The 21,746-nt window shown below is 36.0% G+C and overlaps 1 protein-coding gene across 3 annotated transcripts in view; it reads right to left on the bottom strand.

Annotated features, from left to right (window-relative positions):
• The window catches only part of Tmem161b (transmembrane protein 161B), a 76,338-nt gene that overhangs the window by 24,426 nt on the left and 30,166 nt on the right, over positions 1–21,746 (bottom strand). For 2 of the 3 annotated variants that reach the window (XM_041663748.1, XM_041663749.1), the window contains 3 exons: positions 16,233–16,316; positions 13,957–14,054; positions 7,406–7,562 (listed from right to left, as the gene is read on the bottom strand). In XM_041663748.1, the coding sequence (XP_041519682.1) occupies positions 7,406–7,562; positions 13,957–14,054; positions 16,233–16,316 (339 nt within the window). Of the gene's footprint in view, positions 1–7,405; positions 7,563–13,715; positions 13,734–13,956; positions 14,055–16,232; positions 16,317–21,746 lie in introns of all 3 variants that reach the window. The other variant, XM_041663750.1, reaches the window with a different exon arrangement.

Below are 21,746 nucleotides of genomic sequence, written 5' to 3' on the forward strand. Positions count from 1 at the left end.
TCAAGAAGCCTAGTCCAAGGATGTAAGATCTCAATCTCAAGGTACGTGGCAACTAGCTTATAGAAGTGGGACAAACCAGATAATCACTGTTTCCTGGGTTGGGGGGATAAACCATATGTATATCACAGCAAGAATGCTATTCTTAATCTGAAAGCTATGGATGGTGGAATAAATTCCGGCATTGGAGGAATACTGAGAATCTAGAACTCTATACCCAATTGGATGACAGCACAGAAGTAAGGCACCTTCAAAATTCCCAAAGTCCAAAACCTGGCTACTGTCTGCACTATGACTGAAAGTTTCATCAAACCATTCGAACGAATCAAGAAAAGGAATGATTTCTAAAAATCAGAAGTTAAGATCGGGAGAAGGGAACAGGGAATTCTTACAAAATCCATAAAACTAAGTTCCAAGATAACAGTTACTCATCTGGTCTGAGAGGCAAATAACCCCAATAGAGCCAAATCGTAAGAAAGAACGCAGTTACAAGTGAGTGGGTAGGCCACTACGGAAAAGCTGATGGAATGAACATGAAATGCAAAGGATAGTAAAATATTACAGAGAACAGCAATTTATGAAAAACATACAAATGAAACAGTGCCTTAAAATGCTCACACTTGAATGCTTGGGTATAAAAATGTCTATGACTACTGATTTCACCAAGTGTACAAAGTGTGCTAGTAAGCAACATAAAAAAAAAAAAGTAGAGGGAATAGAATACTCTAAGAAAACGAAATCCTCTCTGGCCAGGGCAGCAGAATTTTCAGTTCTAAGATAGCGTGGGACAAACAAATAGACCCTGCCTTAAAACAACAACCAAAACACAAAACTGAACTCGCAGTTCAGGGGAAGAAAATCTTTATATGCTGTAACAGATAAATTCTAGAACTGTAATCTTTTATTTAGAAATACAAAGATTTATGATTACATGTATGATATGTGTGGGAGAGAGACAGAGAGAAGATGGCACAGGGCGGGGAGAAAGCATATGCAATATGCATGCCACTACCCACGAATATGTAAAGGTCAGAGGGCAACTTTGTGGAGCTGGTTCTCTCCATCCACTTTACATGGGTTTTAAGGGTTAAACATAGGATATCAGACTTGAACAGCAAGTATTTTAACTTGCTAAGTCACCTCACTGGCTTCTAAAATATCTTGTTTTTTAAAAGTGAGAGGAAACAGCAACAATGGGAGATAAAATAGAAAAGAAGCTGGATTTAAAGTACGCATGGAGATAGATGCAAGTTATAGACGTCCTATGTCATCTTTAGTCTTGGCACCCTGGGATACTGTGTGGAGCCAGCTCAAGTTAAATCCTACGTCATCTTTAGTCTCAGCACGCAGGGGTACTGCTAGGAGCCAGCTCAAATGATTCACTGTCTTAAAGATCCAGTTCTCCAGGCTGAAGAGATGGCTCAGTGGTTAAGAGTGCTCACTGCTCTTGTAGAGGACCTGAGTTCAGCTCCCAGCACCCACACCAAGCAGGTCAAAACCACTTACATCTCCAGCTCCAAGGGACCAGCTACCTACTTCTGAACCCGCACTTTCATAGTATATATCCAGAGAGACAAATATACAGTTAAAAAAGGGATCAAATCTCATATCAAGAAAACAAGGCTTTTGTTATACTTAAATATATTTTACCAGTTTTTTTTTTGAATGGAAGAATGGTTGTCATTATCAAATACTTAATCCTGGCACGTGTAGCAATACCTAATATAAAGTGACCACTAAAATCATTCAAATAGAACAAAAAAGGAAACTATATTCTAAGAAGAAATATTAGTCAATATGCAAATGTTATTAATATTCTAATGAATAAGCCTAAAATAGTCTCCATGTTTCACAAATTTGAAATTATTTTTAAAAATATGTTCTACTTAAGTGATTTTCATATAAATTGAAATTTTTTCAATTATGGAAAGCAAGATTATATATACTTTTTTGTGACTATTATAAAAAAAGCTAGTCCTCCCCACTCCCATTCAAATGATTAATTTTCCCACATCTATTTTTCTTTTTAGAAAGGCAACTAAAATACTTGAAACACATTACACTTTTCATTCTACGCCACAAAACAAATAGACAAACAAAGCTAGAGAAACAATACAAAAACTCTATTACAGATTTTTATTTAAAGCTAACAATAAGCACCCTCATTCATGACTTATTTAATAAAATCATTTTAAAGACAATTGTTTCTATTCAGTGGTATAAAAAGTTTGTAACATTACCTTAAAATTTATTCTTAATTTTTAATATGCACATTTAATTATTACTTAGAGAAAAAGAAACAAAATTCTTCCAGATGTTAGTAAAATTTTCATGCATGTTTTAAACAATGTCACAAGATAAGCTTATAGTTAGCCAGGCTCAATCTAACCAGATTATAGAGGAAAATACTAACCAAATATATCTAAAAGAAATAAATAAATAGGAGCTTTATTTTAAAAACAAAAGTGACCAGGGATCTAGATTAAAATAAAACATAGAAGGCCACCCTTGAAATTTTAGTTTCAGAAAGAAAATTATCATTTCCCAGGTAAAAGGAGAAAGTCATATTAATTATAAGTCAACAGACAGAAGGAAGGTACTATTATTCAGATTAAGCTCCCCTATTTCATTCTGGGGTTCTGGCCAGAAATCATAGTACCCTGAAAGGAATAATGTCACAAAAGGCCTGTAAATGTTTAAGAAACAAGCCTGGAGCAAGCAAGCTAGCTCAGTCTAAAGGGCATTTGTTGCCAAGCCTGACAACCTTGAATTTGATCCCCAAGAGGCAATGTGGGGGGTGGAGAAATGACTCCCTCGTGATGTCCCCTGACCTTCACATGTGCACATACAAACAAAACAAGCTTAAACATGTCTGTCATATGGGGTCCTTACGTTCAAGTAAGTACCTTGACTAAGATTCAGTTATTCTCTTTTCTCACTAGATTTGACATATAAAGCAATCTAATTCAGAGTTCCAATTTCCATATTAATTTCAAGAAGAAACATTTGTACAGAGGAAGAATATAGTAATTTGCAACCTTTTAAGAGATTTAGAGCAGTCAGGGTTCCCTGCCCTGTGGAAAGTACAAAGTCCTCCCCCCTCCGTCCTGGTCTAGGAAGGTGAACATCCAAACTGGCTAGGCTCCCACAAAGCCAGCACATGTAGTAGGATCAAAACCCAGTGCCATTGTCCTTGGCTTCTCAGCAGCCCTCATTGTCCGCCATATTCAGAGAGTCCAGTTTTATCCCCTGCTTTTTGAGCTATCGCTAGCACATTAAACCTTCTTAAAAGATTAAAAAAAAAAAAAAAGAAGAGATTTAGAAACGGCAACTGAGTTGTACTACTTTGCTAAAGCTATATATTTCCCAAGCAAAAAAGGTAGCATTTAATTTATATACATTTGCACGTCTATAAATAAAACTGACTCAACTGGAGAACCTTAGAACTTATTTTCACTTAAACTATTTACAACTTTTGGTTTTATAAAAATTTGCATGTCCACAATTATGGCAAATTAAAAATGAAGTGTAAAAATATGCGTAACTTAGCCTTTTGTAGCTTACACCTTTGACACTGTATAATACAAACATTGTGGAAATGTAACTACTGATTTAGTTCTTTAGCCAAGCAAAATAGGTCTAACTGAGAAGCCTCAAATTCTTTGCAACATAGTTTTCTTCTTGAAATTCATGTAATTCACTCAATATTGTACAGTGCTACAAATTATTCTCAAGAAAGTTTCTTAAAATCCTACCTGTATGGCGTAAACTACTTTAACATTTAACGTTTATTTGTATCATAGGATCAGTGGCTTTTCTCTATGACAATTTTACCCTTTTACTTTTCAATTATTCATAAATGAGAATAATATGCTTTATAATCATAAGACCAACAGACATTTCCTCATAATTCTGAGATGTCAATACAAAGTGAAGACAGTTACTACAGCTGCTTCCCTGTCTTTATGGCTGTCCCCTTACACTGGAACAGGTGGCAAAAACAGGACTGAACATAAAGGACTGGGTCACCGATAGTGCTCAGAGCTACAAATCAAAGAGGGAGGAGTGAAGAATTAGTATGAATGTAAGAGTGTACTGATAGGTGGTGGCGTCCCCTCTAATCCCAGCACTCAGGAGGCAGAGGCAGGTGGATTTCTGAGTTTGAGGCCAGCTTAGTCTATCGAGTGAGTTCTAAGACAGCCAGGGCTATTGCAGAGAGAAACCCTGTCTCAAAAAAAAAAAAAAAAAAAAAAAAAAAAGAAAGAAAGAAAGAGAGAGAAAGAAAGAAAGCACACACATGCAAAACAAAACAAAACAAAAAAAGGAGAGACAGGGAGGGGGCAAGAGAGAGAACAAGAGGTGGCACACTTCCAGCTTCCAACACTCAAGCTTTAGCATCATGCATTCAAAATGTCATTCTCATCCTTTTAGAACTGCCAAGATACTCCAGAAATCATTTCTGCTGTCCTATGTAAGTATGTCAATACAGTGAAAAAAGAAAACAAAATGATTATGGAAATAACGCAATTGGTTCATGACTATCCACAGAGTTGATTAAGTTACATGTATCTAATTTGAGAACTACTTTAACCAAGACTATTTCATTAGTAACAACTAAAGAGATTTTCTGAATCAATTATTGCACATGTGCTTGGAATTCAACAGAACTCTTGTCCCATGAAGTCAATGGAGACCTAGTTTGATTCATAAATAGGGGCATACAATAATGAAATAAAGAAACCCCAGACAGAAGTCACTCTAGTAGACTCAGTTTACAGAGATAAAGCTGAAAACAGCAGGTACAGCTAGAACAAGCACAGGCTGTCAGGACTCTTCTTTGTTGCAAATCTAGATATTTGGCATTTAATTCTGGTCTCTTGAATGCACATAACTACAGTAGGTTATTATCTCACAGCAATAATAAATAAAACTCACATACTCAGTCATACAATTCTACTTCCTTCTTCTTCCCTAACCTTTTCATAGAGAGTCAAAGAAAAATAAATGACCTGGATTATAAACTCTACCACTTTCTCTACACTCTACTATGAGCACACCGAAAACCCTAACATTCCTGAGGGAAGATGGAGTTGTTTGGTACCTTTCATAAGAACACTACTTGAATGGCGTAGAGGTAGTTCATTGCTAAAGACTGTATGATTGCCACTATCACACTAAGCAATATGAAATAAAATGAAAAGTGATAGAATATATGTGAGTAGCTAATTACAAGTGTGTGTTTGCTTCAGGTAGTAATATACTAATGGCTACACCACTTAAAATAATATGCATAAGAATCATATACATTCCCATACATGCATAAACTGCAACAGAGAAAGAAGCAAAAATATCTATCATTAATACATTTAGACACAAAATAATGTAGTCATAAAACAAGCAGAGTTTCATAGAAGGGGTAAAAAAATGAAGAGCTCATGAGCATTTTAAACTGTAGTAGAAAGTGTAAACAAGAAACATAACAAAATAGTTGGGAAAGTTAAGAATATCTCCTAGGAAACCTAAAATAATAATGACTATATGTATGAAATACAGATGACAATTCTAGATGCTAATGTAGGAGATTCTACTTCCCCAGGAGCAAACATCCCCAAAATGTTCAAAATAAAAAGAAACTCATCAAATAACTACAAAACAGCTTGTCTGATCTCATGAACATGTATTTCCAAAACTGGAAGTTCTACAAGAATAAGATCAGCTCTTTCCTCAAGCACAGAATCTACTTTTTGTCTGCTTAATCTGGAGTAACAAAGATAACAAGTTCCATGAAGCTGAATTGGGAGGAGGATGTACAACATGAAGGTCAAAGTGCATCCAGTTCTCCAACACTTCAGAATTCTGCAGAAAAACTATCTTAGAATTTTGCAACTAGTCAAATTATCAATCAATAAAGACATCTTAAGGCACACAAAACTTCAAAAACCTTTTCTAAAGATATTGCAGAAGACTTGAAAAGCTTGAAAAAGAAAGTGAGCCAAGGAAGAAGAGACCAAGGCAGCTAAAAAAGGAATCAGGGAATTTTTCAGGAACACAGCAGTGAACAATGTTCTAGGACATGAGCTATGTAAAAGTTTATGAAGACAGAACTGGGGGTGGCCAAGCACGTGCTAGACACTGAGACCGAGGACCCTAGTTCAGTCTGAGAGCAATTCGGTGGAGAAAAGTGGCTCCTGCAGCTGTCCTCTGCTCTCCACATGTGCACACACAGAAAGTAATGCACTAACACAACTATACAGTTTAAATAAAAAAAGAAAGCTGCAGAAGGATACTTCTATAGGAAACAAAATGGAAATGATGTGCTGATCTGCTGATGGACCACTGCTCTAGCAAAGCTTAGTCTCCATAGAGTAAAATAAACCATTCAAGGATGGTAAATAAAATATGTTTTGCTACAACAATATTTTTATAAGTAGCACTGTAAAACTGACTGAAACTTATTAAAATGCTATCTCTAGTGGGTGAATGTAAGAGCAAAGGAAGAAGGGTAATATCAAATGTCCCAGTTTCAAAGAGTAATTAAGCACTCAGAAGGAAAGCCTCCTACCGGCCAGCACAAAAAACCCCTCTAAAAGGTTAAAATGTCTGCTGGCCTTTCTGGCATTCTATTTGGATGAAAAAGGAATGGAAAGATGTGACATCTATCTCTATATTTAAATTTTTAAACTACGCACTACTTTGAAATTTTAAGAAGTTACATAAAGAATTTCCATAGAATATGATCAAATTATACTATATATGGAAGAAACTGTTGAAGAATAAATTTAGTGTATCCTAAAAATTCTGTATTCAACAAAGGAAATTCTCTAACAACTGACAAAATTGTTTTAAATTAAACACAAGGTCGAATTGGTGAGGGGCAATTCTCTATTCTGTAAATTATATTTTAAATAAACGCTGATTGGCCGATAGCCAGGCAGGAAGTATAGGTGGAAAATCAGACAGGAAGTAGAGGTGGAGAACAGGAGTATTCTGGGAAGAAGGACGCTCTTCCAGAGTCCTGCCCAGACCACAGAAGAAGCAAGATGTGGCCTGCCTCGCTAAAAAAGGTACTGAGCCATGTTGCTAACATATACTAGAATAATATACGTTATAAGAGCTAATACAAAGCCTGAGCTAATGAGCCAATCAGTTTATATCTAATGTAGATCCTCTGTGTGATTTTCTCTGGGACTAAATGGCTGGGGAACTGGGCAGACAGAAACCCCAACAAGCAGGCCCTCATGTTACAGAATGGCGCCCATGTGGACAACTGCATCCACATAAAACCTGAGAGAGCTTGGGAAGTAATTCTAGACAGAAAAGAAGAGAATCAGGCCCTCATGTTACAATGAATGGTCCAAGTTCAAAAAACAGTAAGTTCATAACACTATAATGATGGTTTGAAGGATACATTGCAAAAGACAAGACCAGGAGGCACCAGACTAAGCTGATATTCATTTCCTGTGTCGGCTTCATGAAACTGTAGTAGACTTCAGTTACCAAATACACAATGGTAGCAGCCACTGTGAAGTCAACCAGCCATTGATATTCTGGAAAGTAATGCAATGCTGAAAAATAAAAGAACAAGAAAAGTTTCAGTTAAATTTAAAGCTTATGAGGATCAATCCATATAACCTTAAGTATGCTTGCAGGAGACCGAAAATTTCAGCACTTAACATTAATTTTGATAGTTCATAAATTAAGTAATAAAAGCAAAGTTGAACTGATTACTATAAATTATTTAAATTGTTATTAAAAATGAATACAAATATACTGGTGCTTTCCTAACCAATCAGCTTATTTATATAAAAATAAGTAAATAATTTTTCTTTGGTCTATGTTAACTTCAATAAATTCAATTTGGTTTAAAATACAAAAGGTTTACATTCATTTCAGATTTAAACCACTGATGAAGGACTAGTGTTTTCCTTGTATCCCTCCTCTCTCCAAGACTTTTATCGTGAAACAGTGTTGAATTTTGTCAAAATTTTTTCAGCATCTAATGAGATGCTCATGTGTTTTCTTTTCTTTCAGTTGGTTTATATGGTGGTATACATTGGCAGGTAAGTTTTTGTATGTTGAACTATCCCAGCATCTCTGGGATGAAGCCTGCTTGTGATGTCTTTTTTGTTTCGGTTTGCCAGTATTTTATTCAGTATTTTTGCATCATTTTGAATGATGGAATCATTTGTTGAAGGGTTGTTGTTTTATGTAAAATCAACATAATACCAGGATAAGAAGTGTGTTTGTTTATTTACTGTTTATGTGTAGTAACTCACACATTACTAGCCAGAACCTGGAAACAACCCAGATGCCTCGTATTCGAAGAATGGATAAAGAAAATGTGGTACTTTTACACAATAGAGTACTACACACCAGTAACAAATAATTGCATCTTGAAATTTGCAGGCAAATGGATGGATCTAGAAAAAAACACACTGAGGTAACCTGGATCTAGAAAAAAACCACATTGAGGTAATCCAGACCCAGAAAGACAAAAATAATATGTACTCACTCATAAGTGGTTTTTAGACATAAAGCAAAACAAAAAAAACAAAAAAACAAAAAAAAACAACAAAAAAAACCAGTCTACAAGCCACAATGCCAGAGAAACTAAACAACAAAGAGGACCCTAAGAGAGGCATATAAGAAGCTACATAGAAGGTAAAATAGACAAGATCTCTTGAGTAAATTGGAAGCGTGGGGGGTTATAGGAGAGGGTAAAAGGAGAGAAGGAAGTAAGGGAGGGGAGAAAAACATTTAGCTCAATAAAACAATTTAAAAAAAGAAAAAAATGAAGAATTTAAAAAAATTCTGACAATACATGCAATTCTATTGCTCTGTGTATTTCATTTGATTTGAACTTTTTACAAAATATAGTGTGTTCTATATACTCCAGAGTGTGATAGTTATCAAGTATGTATACAGGCAACTAAAGTAAAATTGATATTTTTAGCCATATATTAACCCATCTGATCAAATTCTTTTATCTCTATTTAATAATATAAGCATATCTGTCCCTTCATTAGAAAACTGGGAGTCAAAATAATATCAGAGGGCAGAGAGCTCAGTTGTAAAGTGGTTACTTGTATGAGGCACTTGGTTCAAAAAGAGTACCACAAAAAAGAAAAGAGGCTCAGACAAAACCTATCTGCACAATCATACACATGCATGTACATTGACAAAAACACACAATCACCAAGCAACATGCCACTGCTTCTCTAGTTAACAAGAATGTGCTTGATGTTAAATAGCCAGTTGCTAAACTAGTACCATTTGTAAGTACTTCTAAAAACTGTCTGTGATAGCATATGTTAAGAAGCTTCATGTGAAAGCTATATCACCTAAGTGCATTGTTTAAGTTAGTAGTCACGGGCTCATTGATTTGTTATGTAACATAAAGAATATAACTGCCAAGTTATTAAATTTTATATAAATGAGTTTAGAAAAAAAAAGGAGGCTTGGTACTGATATCTACCCAAGACATCTGAATATAACAACACTGACACAATGTTTGGCTAAGTAGCTTGTAAATTTTCAGTAAATTTTAGCTGATAATAAAAACAGCAACAATATACAGAACTCAGTGAACACTTTTGTACAAGTACACACACATACAGAACTCATTGAAACGTAACATGGCTGATCAAAATAACAAGGTGTTTTGAAAATTACATTGAGAAAGTAAAAAGAAAAAGGATGGCAATCAATATTTAAATGAACTCATGAAATTGATTTACAAAGTTCTTCACTATCATTTGAGGGTTATAGGTTTCCCCTACAGATACTTCCAAGTTTTATATGATTAATACTCAGTCCTCAACTAGTAAAGATTCTGACGTTACTTTATATCATAAAATAATTTTATATAAGATGCTAGATAAATCTGCTATCATTTTTGTTAAAGTTGACATGACTCAGTCCTAGGAAAAACTAAATTACAAAATAATATTTTATGTATTATCTGAAGTATTGTTTAAGCTAATGTAGCCATTTAAATATGTTGCATAATATATCTCAACCCAAAAGATGGAATAAGGAATGACACTACAAACTCATCAAAATCCACCCAGAGGACATTGAAATCCTTGACATCTATGCACCAAATCCAAGTTCATGAAAGAAATACTCCTGCAACTAAAATCACATTCTGACCCCAAACTATGATAGTGGACGACTTCAATACCTATTCTGGTCAATAGACTGGTCATCCAGACAAAAACCAGAGAAATGCTGAAGCTAACTGACATTATAAACCAAATGGACCTAACAGATATTTTCAAAACATTTCACCCAAACACACAAAAAAATACCTCCTCAGCACCTCATGGAACTTTCTCAAAAACTGAACACATACTGGTTAGAAAACAAGTTTCAACAGGTATAAGAAAACTGAAATAACAGCCCACGTTCTATCTGATCATCATGAATTAAAGATGGATAACAAGGGCAGGATTATCAAAAAGCTTACAAATTCATAGAAAATGACCAATACAGTAGGGAATGAAAAAATGTGTTACAAGACAGAAATTCAGAAAGAAATTAAAAACATTTAGAACTGAATGTAAATAAAAACTCAATACACCCAAATCTATGATAAGACACCATCAGGGCAGTTCTAAGAGGCAAATTCATACAACACAAATGTCTACATAAAAAACTGGAGATCACATGAGCAACTTAACACCAAGAGTTCTAAAATAAGAAGGAATAACACCCCAAAAGGGTACAGAAAGAAATAACCAAACAAAGGACTGAAATCAATAAAATAAATCAATGAAATGAAGAGGTGATTGTTTGAGAAAATCAGTAAGACTGTTTAAGCCCTTAATCAAATTAACTAAAAGGGAGAGAATATCCAAATTATTAAAATGAGAGATAAAAAGGGAGACATCACAACAGACAATTAGGAAATCCAGTGAATCGTAAGGAGAGACTTTAAAAATCTGTACTTTATCAACAGGAAAACCAAACTTAGCACAGAATACTAACAAAGAATTAACACCAATGCTCCTCAAATTATTCCCTAAAACAGAAACTGAAGAAATGAACATAGATGCAAAAATACTCAATAAAATATCTGCAAACTGAATCTAAGAACACAGCAAAAAGATCAGTCCCTATGATCAAGTAAAGTAGACTTCATCCCAGAAACACAGGAATGGTTCAACATATGTAACTGCATAAATGTAATATGCATTTTTAAGTACAAAAACCACATGATCATCTCATTAGATGCAGAAAAGGCTTTTGACAAAATTCAATCATTCCTTCATGATAAAAATCCTAGATAGACTGGGGATCCAACATAAAAAAGGCAATTTTCAGCAAATCCATAGCTGAAACCAACCTAAACTGAGAAAACCTTAAAGACTTTCCAGTAAAACCAAGAAGAAAAAAAAAAAACAGTGTCTATTCACTTCATATTTATTCAATATATAGTGCTTGTAATCTTAACTAGAGCAATCAGACAACTGAAGACTATCAATAGTATACAAATAGAAAGGAAGTCAAAGTATCTTTATTGGCAGATGATAAACTTTTATATATAAAAAAATTCCAAAACGCTACCAGAAAACTTCAATAGCTGATAACACTTTAAGCAGAGTAGCAGGATACAAAGCTAACAAACAGAAATTAGTATAAAAACCACAAACTAACTGAGAAAAAAATTAAGGGAACAATACCTTTCACAATAGCCTCAAAACAACAAAACAAAACACAAACACTTAGGATAATTCTAACCAAGTAAGTGAAATACTTGTATGATAAAATTTAAGACATTGAAAAAGGAAATTGAAGAAGATATCAAAAAATGGAAAGATATCTCAGTGACTGGTAGGAATAGAGTAAAAAATGGTCATCCTACCAAATTAATCTACAGATTCAATGTAATCCCCATCAAAATGCCAAAGCAATTCTTCATGGAAATTGAGAGAAACAATTTTAGTTTCATATAAAAACTAAAGGAGCTGCTGGAGGTATCACCATATTCTATGCCAAGGTGTACTACAGAGCTACAATAATAAAAAAACACCAAGATATTGTTATTAAAATAGACATACTGATCAGTGGAATAAATTGAAGACTCACACGTAAGTCCACACACCTATGGAAACAGAAGTCAGTAATATACAACGGTAAAAAAAGGCAGCATCTTCAACAAATGATGCTTTGTCATCTGGATGGCTGCTTATAGAAGAATTAAAATAGATTCCGATTTATCACCATGCACAAAAACACAACTTTAAATGCATCAAGGCCTTCAACACAAGGCCAAGTAGTGAATCTGATAGAAGGGAAAGTGGGAATAGTCTTAAACTGCATGGCAAAGGAAAAGGCTTTCTGAACAGAACACTGATAGTACGTACACTAAGAACAATTACTAAGTGGAGCTTCATGACACTGAAAAGTTTCTATATGGTAAAGGACACCATCATTCAGTTAGAGTGGCACTAAGGGCTAGCTGAGGATTCATACGGATGCCTACAACTATAGAAGCTTCCTAACATGTATGTACATATGTATGTGTATATGTGTGTATTAATACATGCATATATACGTATATACTCACATATGAGTGAAATATAGTTGGTGTCACCAATAACAATACCCCAACTAGATACTCTCACCACCAAGTGAAAACTTCAGTGCCAGAGTTATATCTAGATGCATTGTTGGTCAAAGGAGCCCCTTGGAAACTCCCAAACATCTCAGGCTATTGGTTGCTTTCTATCAAATACCCACCAAAGGGTTCAAGAAGCCATATGGTGAAGGAGAAAAGATTTTAAGTGCCAGACATGATGGATGACTGCAAGGAAACAGTGTCTTTCAGACACAACACTGACACTGATATACATATGAACTCATGAAGACGATGGTAACATGCAGAGGTCCTGGAAAGGTTTATGTCAGATGGGGTCCCAATGTTGAGAAAGGGTAATGGACGTGGGGATCCATCCCTAATGAAGAAGGTTATCTCCAACTAACACTGGTTTGCAAAAAAAAAAAAAATAATTTTCTCCAATAGCGTCTCATTGGGTACATTAACCAATATATTAAGGCAAGCCTCCTGCCAAGCAAAAGATGGCTAACACAAAACAAATTCAATGGCAGTTTGGTATAGTTTTGTCTCAGAGTGTTTTGGCCATTTTTGTCTTAATTATCTTTTGCTTATTTATTATGGTTTCCAATTTTTGTGGTTTGGTAGTGAGGATGTGTCTGTATGTTTCTTGTAACTTTTTTAAATTCTGGTTTGTTTTTGTTGTTGGTGGTAGTGTTTTGTTTTACTCTCTAAAGAGGGGAAGGCCAAAGTTGAGAGGGTGGAGAAGTGGGGAGGGCCTAGAGGACCTAGAGGGGAATCCTGATGTGAGGAACATCATGTCAGAAGTCTCCCCATCTAGGATTCAATTAGCTTCATATAGAATTCATTGTAAACTTAAAATCATTATAGTCATATTACTATAGAAACTGAGGAGGAAAAGTAAATTATTTACTTTGATATATTCAATGGATAAAATTGATTTGTGATTAATTTTTTCAACTTAATATCTAACACTATTACAATAGTTGAATTATTAAAACACAGATGCCTCAATATGCAAATGTAGTTTAAATTGCATTGTTAAAGTAGATTATAGAAAATAAGTTTTGGAAGTCATGATTACAAGACTGTGATTTCAGCCTAATAACCAGAAGCTATAAAAGGCTGAGCAACTTACCTACTTATTTTTCCAGAACTGGGGAAAATAATACCATATAAAGAGAAAAGAAAAATTTTATTTGAGTAAAGTCATTTGGAGCTGTTAAGTTCATATGTTAGACTTCACACTCTATAGAATGAACTCACGATTAGGAAAATACACAAATCTTACCCCATAAACAAACAAAACCACAGCCACAACAAACAAAGGGTACTCGCTGCCATAGACGGTAAGCAGAACATGTAGAGGACTCCATTACCTAGAGTATCCACTTCTGTAACGGACTTGGTTTCTAGATGAAGGTCAATATCTTTTGGAATGGTTAGTGGCTTATTTTCAATATGACCATTGTATTTTCTGCAAAATTAGACAAGTGACACAAAACCAAATTATTTAGTTATCTAAGTGCTTACATCCCACTAAATGCAAAAGAGATTTTAAGTTTCATTCTAATGTTACCCTAGATGAGGTCAGATACTCAAAAACAGTATTCCAAGGAGGCTACAAATTGCTCAAGTAAATTATGTTACTATGTAATTGGCCAGAAAAAAAATTATCTAAACTAGCAAGAGAAACAAATCCTGCTGGCTAGCACAGTGTTTCACACCCATTTTTCCTACTCTCTTTTGAATATTTAAAAACAAGCTAGTATCTCTTTTGTAGGCACAAGATTGAAGGAATGGAAGAGAAAATAAAATTCTCTTTGAAATGATGTACACACCTATACACACAAACAGCTGTAATTGTAGGTAGGCCAGAGATGAATGAGTATATTAAAATGAATGTTCGTAAGACATTCAGAAACATAAAAGGCAACCACTGGCGGTGACTACAAAGACTTACAGACAGAAAACCAGCAACGATCTTTTAAGTTTACTTGTGTCACTCCTAAAGTTACATTGTAAGGACAATCAAATGAATATAGAAAGCAATAAGCTGCGTTTCAATAAGATTTATTTACTCGAATAAATAAAAATGGGGGATCTCGGTGATAAATTTCAGTAGGCAAACCCAACCATGACTACTGCTGTGAGTAGATGACAGCATCACCACTGCATCTTTCTGTAATGACAACACCAGGAAATCCTGTAAGGGTTGGGCATTCAGCGTAGCTGAACACTGCCTGCCTGCCCTGGGTTTGATCCTAGGATGCCATAAACCAAGAGTGGTGATACATGGCTGTTACTGGGAACTGGAAGCAGGAGGATCAAAAAGTTTGAGGTCTTCTGCTACCAGTCTGGGCTACATGAAACCCAGTCTAAAAAAAGGAAAACAACAGATTATAAGGCATGCAAAAAGAATCCAAATATTTACAAAATGAATAATATACTACATAATTAATTCCCACAACTGTTTGACATGGTAACAATGGCTATCAGCAGAGTTTCAGTGCTTAAAAACAAAAACAACTAAAAACTAACCAACAGAATTAAATTTCTGGTCCTTAAGTATATAAACTTGGGAAATTCATTTCATACTTTTTAAATTAGTTTTATTGAGTTTTTGTCAGAATGTGTGTACTACATACATGCAGTCCTCTTGGAAAAAAATGTCAATTAAATTATTGCGGTGGTTATCTCTATTAAGTTGCAATTGTATATGAAGTATTTTGGAAGCTAGAACATTGATTGATACGTTTTTGAAGAACTACTGAAATTTAAAAAGAATAAGGTTCAGGACTAATAATTCAATGAACTTCAGTGTATATTATAATCAGTGAAGAAGAAAAAGCCTTAGTTGAAGCCCAGTTGAGGAAACGAAAGCTAACATGGAGAGGACATCAATGCTGACTTTCTCAGAATTAATTACAGGTATGCAATTTTAAAGCCCGAAAAGCTCTTTGATATGACTATGTCCAATCAAAGTTGATTCAACAATGACTTCTAACAATGAGGCATGTTATTAGTATATACTCAAAATAGAAAGCGCTGGGCTGAGGGTTAAAGCTCACTGCTAGAGCTTCTGCTTAGTACACCTAGAGGAAAAGCAATGAATGGACCCTCCAAAGTCATATCTACCTCTATTCCTCTGAATATGAGGACACTAAGTCGATAGTCCAATCTACCCAGAAACACAAGGTAAGGCAGTGGCATGATATCTAGCAATAGTAGTAGCAAAGATTCACAAATGACATCTTTGAAAGATTTGTAGACATCAATGCAACTCTTCTCTTAATCAACCCAAGTAAATATCTGTAAATAATGTTTTCATAATTTAAATAAGAAACAAATTAGCTACCTTTAAGTAATACAACAATCTTCTTACATTTACATACTGTTTCACTTAGGGAGATTTACATGGGTTCTGGTGTCAAATATATTAACTATTCAAGAATAAAGTTACTCTTTGAGTAAAATAATTGTTATTTTGTCCTTCTATTCTAATTTCTATTTTACTGGAATTTGCACGGGTTCGATCTGGAATTTATCAACTATTTACAACATAGTTAATAAGCATCCCTTTAATCAAAGCATAAACTATATCTGCACAATGATGTTAAATGTTTCATGTTAGAAGCACATCAAGCTAACTCACCTGTCTTTTTTACTTCTTCCTTTCTGCTGCTTCCCTGCAAGGATTCTCAATTCTTCTTCTGAAGGATGTTGATACCACCTCAAACTAAGGGAGGGGAAAAAAGCACTTTTAAACAAATCACTGAAACTTACCAGATTATTTATATATTCTACAAATATTTACTGAGTTTCCAATTTGTGAAGATACTGTAGGGAAATAACCAGGTGACAATTGCAATGCAGACATTGTTCTTAAGCCTTACAAAGCTTAGATGCATACCCAGGCAACACTTCAATGCACTTACTAGATGCCAGGCCCTGGCAGGCTGCATGGAGTCCTGACATAAACCAAAGTGATAAGAACTCTGCAGGAGATTGGACACATTAATTCTCCACTATCCCGCATTTAAATGAAGTGATAGTTATCTTTAAAAGAGCAGACTGAATGCTCCCTCAAATTTATAAGTCATCTTTCTGTTTTTCCTTTCTACCACACAAAATATCCACATCATTTAATCTCCCCAAGCACCAACCGCCTCACTAAGACTTTCCTGTTTTACTGAGTGGTCTCACTATTTACCAGTCACTTAATTTAATAATCATTATCTTACTCTTGGGGTAATCAAATGTTGCCATCAGTTTATCCAACGTTTTAAACTCTCTGCACTCTATTGCAAACCTGAGTGTAATTTAACAGTCTTCTGTGGTATGACTATCACAAAACTCCCTCGCTGATCTGTGCTCCCCTGGACAGCCTTCCAATCCACCCACTCAGAGCCCACTTGGCTCTTTTTCCACAATGGATATCTTGTCAAAGTACATTAGCATGTGCAATCTTTCTCAAGGCTACTCAAGGCAGTGCAATGAGTCGGCTATGCCAGGACTCTCATCAAGGTTCTTGCCACTACATTGTTACAAAGAATGGTAAACACAAACCTTATGCACTATTTTCTAAATCATAAAACTCTAGATTATAATATGACATATCTAAATGGAAAGAAATATCAACAACTAACTTGCTCTTTTAAAAATCCTATAGAACTGACAATCTGGGCAATGACTGATATTTGATATAAAAGAATTTGATACAAATTCTGAGATGTCATTGGGATTATATTAATTTTTAAGTTTACATTTAGAAAGATACTAAATATTTATGGCTAAAATAATACAATGTTTAAAATTTGCAATACAGTATGTTGGGGGTAAGGGTAGATGAAGCTAAGAATAGAAGAAACATGTCTGAGGACACAGGAATTCATGATATTTGTCTGTCTACTGTTTGAAACTTCCTATAAGTCATGCCCCAAGGCCTTAACATGTACAGAACTTGTGACTTCCTGCTCCACAGTCCTACATGATGAGCTCAGAGCTCACTTCTCAACTTTTCAATCATTTCCTACTTCAAAAGGACAGGCTACCTTGACTAAAACGACATTTTATTTCTCACAAATTCTTTCATCTTATGGTGCTTTTGCACACACTCTTCTTTCTGGCTATAAACACCTATACTGCAGTATATTTCCTGTTTCACCAGGCAGTCTTTCAGTTCTATAATACAGAATGTATCATCTGTTCTTTGCTCATTCTGGACAACGCTTCAAAAGCTCAAAGTGACAGTTTGTTATAGAATCTAGTCATAGGAAACGCCAAAAACATGATTAAAGGATTGGAATTTTCAATCACTAAACCTTCAGTTACAGGAAAGGAACCAGAGTTTGAGTTCAATTATTTAAATCAATGATATAAAATCTACTTCATAAAATTCTATCTATGGATGAAACTCCCTCAGCTCTGTATGTCAAAGCTTGCTGTAATCTTCTGGTTGGTTATCACACGGATGGACCCAGAAGGGGAAACCTTCAAGGTGAGAAGTGAAAACTGGTCAGGTGGGATAGGGAGCCCAAAACACCAGTTCCTAAAATGTCCCTGTATTGGCAGCAGAGGGATGGCCACAAAGAACAATGTATGTTTTGGTAACATGGCATTGCTACGGATATTACGGATGTCCAGCATAGCTAATGCTAGACATTCAAGGGGCTATGAAGCAAGCACACCACAGGTCAGGGGAACCCTAAGGGTACTGTGATGTTTTCCGTTACATGGCTATTTTGGTCAAAATGCAACTTTCACATGGGCTTCATACAAATGTGGTCTTGAGGAGAGAGGTCTTTGCCCACATGTGTCTGTCTATGTGCCTGTCTGCATGTGTCTATGTCTTCCTGAGCATAGCTTTGTGTGTGCCTTGAGGCCTTTGCTGGAGTAAATAGCCTATGTCTTTCTTACCTGCTTGGGACTACTGACTTCTTAAACTTTCAGACCTCCCATGACCCACCTTCTTCCCTGGCATGGAACTTGGATCTCATACCTCAGCTCTCTGTCCAAGAAAACCAGGGACTTCTGCTTTCCTGACTCCTACAAACCCTTGCCTTGATGTTCAACACAAAGTTGAACATCAAACACAACACAAAGTGTAAAGTGAAGAACTAAAGCTACATTAATTCCTTCTAGTGAGCAGCTTTGGAACTGGATGTCTAAACTTTTAAGTGTATTACATATTTCCCCCAATTTCAACCCATCTCCTAGTTACAGGGTGATGGAGGAAGGTCATTGGTTAAAAAAAATAAAGAAACTGCTTGGCTGGCCCTCATAGGTTAGAACATAGGTGGGTGGAGTAAACAGAACAGAATGCTGGGAGGAAGAGGAAGTGAGCTCAGAGACTCCACAGCTCTCCTCTTGGGGGCAGATGCCTCAGAGAGACGCCATGCCACGCTCCCGGGCCGACACACGTGATGAAGCTCCGACCCAGGATGGACGTAGGCTAGAATCTTCCCGGTAAGACTGGTGCTCACAGATTATTAGAGATGGGTTGATCGGTATATCAGAATTAGCCAGTAAGGGCTAGAGCTAAAGGGCCAAGCAGTGTTTAAATGAATACAATTTGTGTGTTGTTATTTCAGGGCATAAGCTAGCAGGCAGCCGGGGTGCTGGGGACGCAGCCCCGCCACTCCTATTACTTCAACAGGGTTACCTCTTTAGAGAAGAGTTGTTAAAGTGGCAGGAAAAGGTCCTTTACGTCATAGATGTGAAATCTACCTCTCAGTGGAAACAAGCCATTGTTTCCTCCTTTGGGAGTTAATTCAGTTGAGCAAGTCAATTGCTTAAGGGTTAAAGGGTCACCCCTGAGAAAGGCAGTTTCACCTACTGCTGTCTTTAAAAACGGGAGGAATATCTACTCCTCTAGTGAGAATACAGACCTCCCCTTGCCCACAATTCCCACCTTCTGGACAGTTGCTCTCTTTCCATTTCCCTTTTCTTCATTTCTTTTGAAAACATGTGGACCTGATACTCTTTGTCTAAAGTTTTCCAGCCCCTGTTTTTGGCAGTGGCTTCCTGTTTCTGAATCAAGGCCTAACTTTAAGAGGTACTTTCTGTTCTCCAGGTGATTGCTGAAATTTATAGCTTGCCTGCCCTCAATAAAATTACCCTAAAGTTTCTTTTGAGTGTGCTCTTAAACTCTTTTATTAATGAGGTTAAGAACCCAAGAGGGGGTGGGGTCTGCTTGTGGACTCTAGTCCTCCCCAAATTTTCTGATAATATTCTGATTGTGTATGTGAAGGACACAGAAACGACATGCCTTTCCCCAGATCTTATCATATGTGCATCTTTTATAGAATGATAAGTATAAAGTTTCTCGAATTATATGAGTCACTCAGCAGAATCACAACATAGCCAGCTGCCAGTTGGTCAGTTAAAAACAGAACAGTACTCTAACTTTTCTGAAGCTGACTTACTATTTTACTTTGTGTGTGTGTATCTGCAAAGGTAGTATAGTTACTGGCATATAGTAAGTGCTCAAAAAGGAACACTGAATCAAAATAATTCAGTTTTCCTCTTAGTTTAATGAATACACACACACACACACACACACACACACACCAATCAAGTCTCTAAATTACAATTAACAAATGAGGAGGAACTTCCTGCTATTTCTAATCAAGCCGAGAACTTTAACTTACAGTTGATTCTCGTTATTCGCGGTAGTTATGGTCTATTAAGTCGCCGCGAAACACTGAACCATTGCTCCTAGGGGAAATACAGGGTTAGGTTCCTGCGAGCCTCTGGTCACAACAGCTTTCATCAACTGATCAACAAAATCTTGTTACACGTGTTTCTACTTTAAAAGGTTTTATTTAAGATTGCTGATTCATTAACATTGACTTCACAGCAAGTAGTACTATCTCATGCCTGAATATAGCCTTTCTAATGTCTGTAATCATCAATATGGCATTTCCCCGTGTTCTGTGAATCATTCCAACATAATCTTGAGCTACATTACAGCTTTTGTGTGCTTATGAATATTAGACAAGGACTCAGCCTTATGTTTGGAGGTCATTTTATTTTATTTTATTTGTGACAGGATTTCTCTATGTAGTCCTGGCTGATCAGGAAATCACTATGTAGATCAGGCTGGTCTCAAACTACTTCCTGAACGCTTGGATTAAGACTTGCACGGCTGGGCCTGGCCTAGAGGTCAGATTTTTAAATAGCAAAACTATCCAAAAAAAGTCAAAGTGAAATAAAAGCAGCCTCAACAAGACAAACAGGATGTCTACTATGAGAGTCAAAAGAAGCAGGAAAAATGTCTTTGTTAGGCCCCAACTGGGAAGATATGTGTAGGCCCACACAAACTCTGCACCACCCTGTAGAAATCCATGACTCACTAGGAAGGCTCTATCCACATACTGACTCCGGTGTGTGTGGAATGTGGTGTATGCATGTGTATATGTTCACAAGCACAGAGGAACTAGTGGGGCAGTGCACTGGGTATCCCCTCCATCACTTCTGCCCTACACCATTGTCTCTCCTGAAACCTGGATGGAGCTTACAAATTGAGTGTGTTTGTATTTTGTTAGGCAGGCAGTAAGCCTACAGCTCCTGCTGTCTCTGCCCACCACCCTAACAAGGTGACAGGACATCAGGGAACCACCTTTGTTTGTTCTGTGGGTGTTTAGGATCCACATTCAGGTCTGCATGGCTGCATAGCAAGTGCTTCAATCACTGGGCCATCTCTCTAGCCCCAAAATATAAGTCCGTTTTTATAAAATAGAGTATATAGTATAGTTTTTACTAGATAATTCAAAATTAGTTTTATTAGAATATTTTTATATCTCAACTCCAATGATACTAGAACCCTTTAGGAACATCTATTTCTAGTCTACCTCTCAGTCATTCACAGGCATTTATGAAGAGCCCATCATGTTAGAGGTATTTTGGCCTGGTTATATATTTGATTCAAAATTAAGTCCAATAAAGTCAAAAGCCCTGACTTTTTGATGCTTCTATTCTAGTCAGAGTAGAATTTAACCATTTTCTAATAAAAAATAAATTGCAGGTAGTGATAGCACATAAAATTAGTGAAAATACGAGATTTCACTTATTAGAGATATAATTAGACATATAAAAAAAACCCAGCATCCTAATGGTTAGGAAATGGAGAGAAAGCATTTCAAGCAAGTAATAGCATGTCCAAAAA

The sequence above is a fragment of the Microtus oregoni genome, unplaced genomic scaffold (assembly GCF_018167655.1).
Source record: "Microtus oregoni isolate MIOR12 unplaced genomic scaffold, Mior012 000014F_ref0000157, whole genome shotgun sequence".
In the NCBI taxonomy this organism is placed as follows: Eukaryota; Metazoa; Chordata; class Mammalia; order Rodentia; family Cricetidae; genus Microtus; species Microtus oregoni.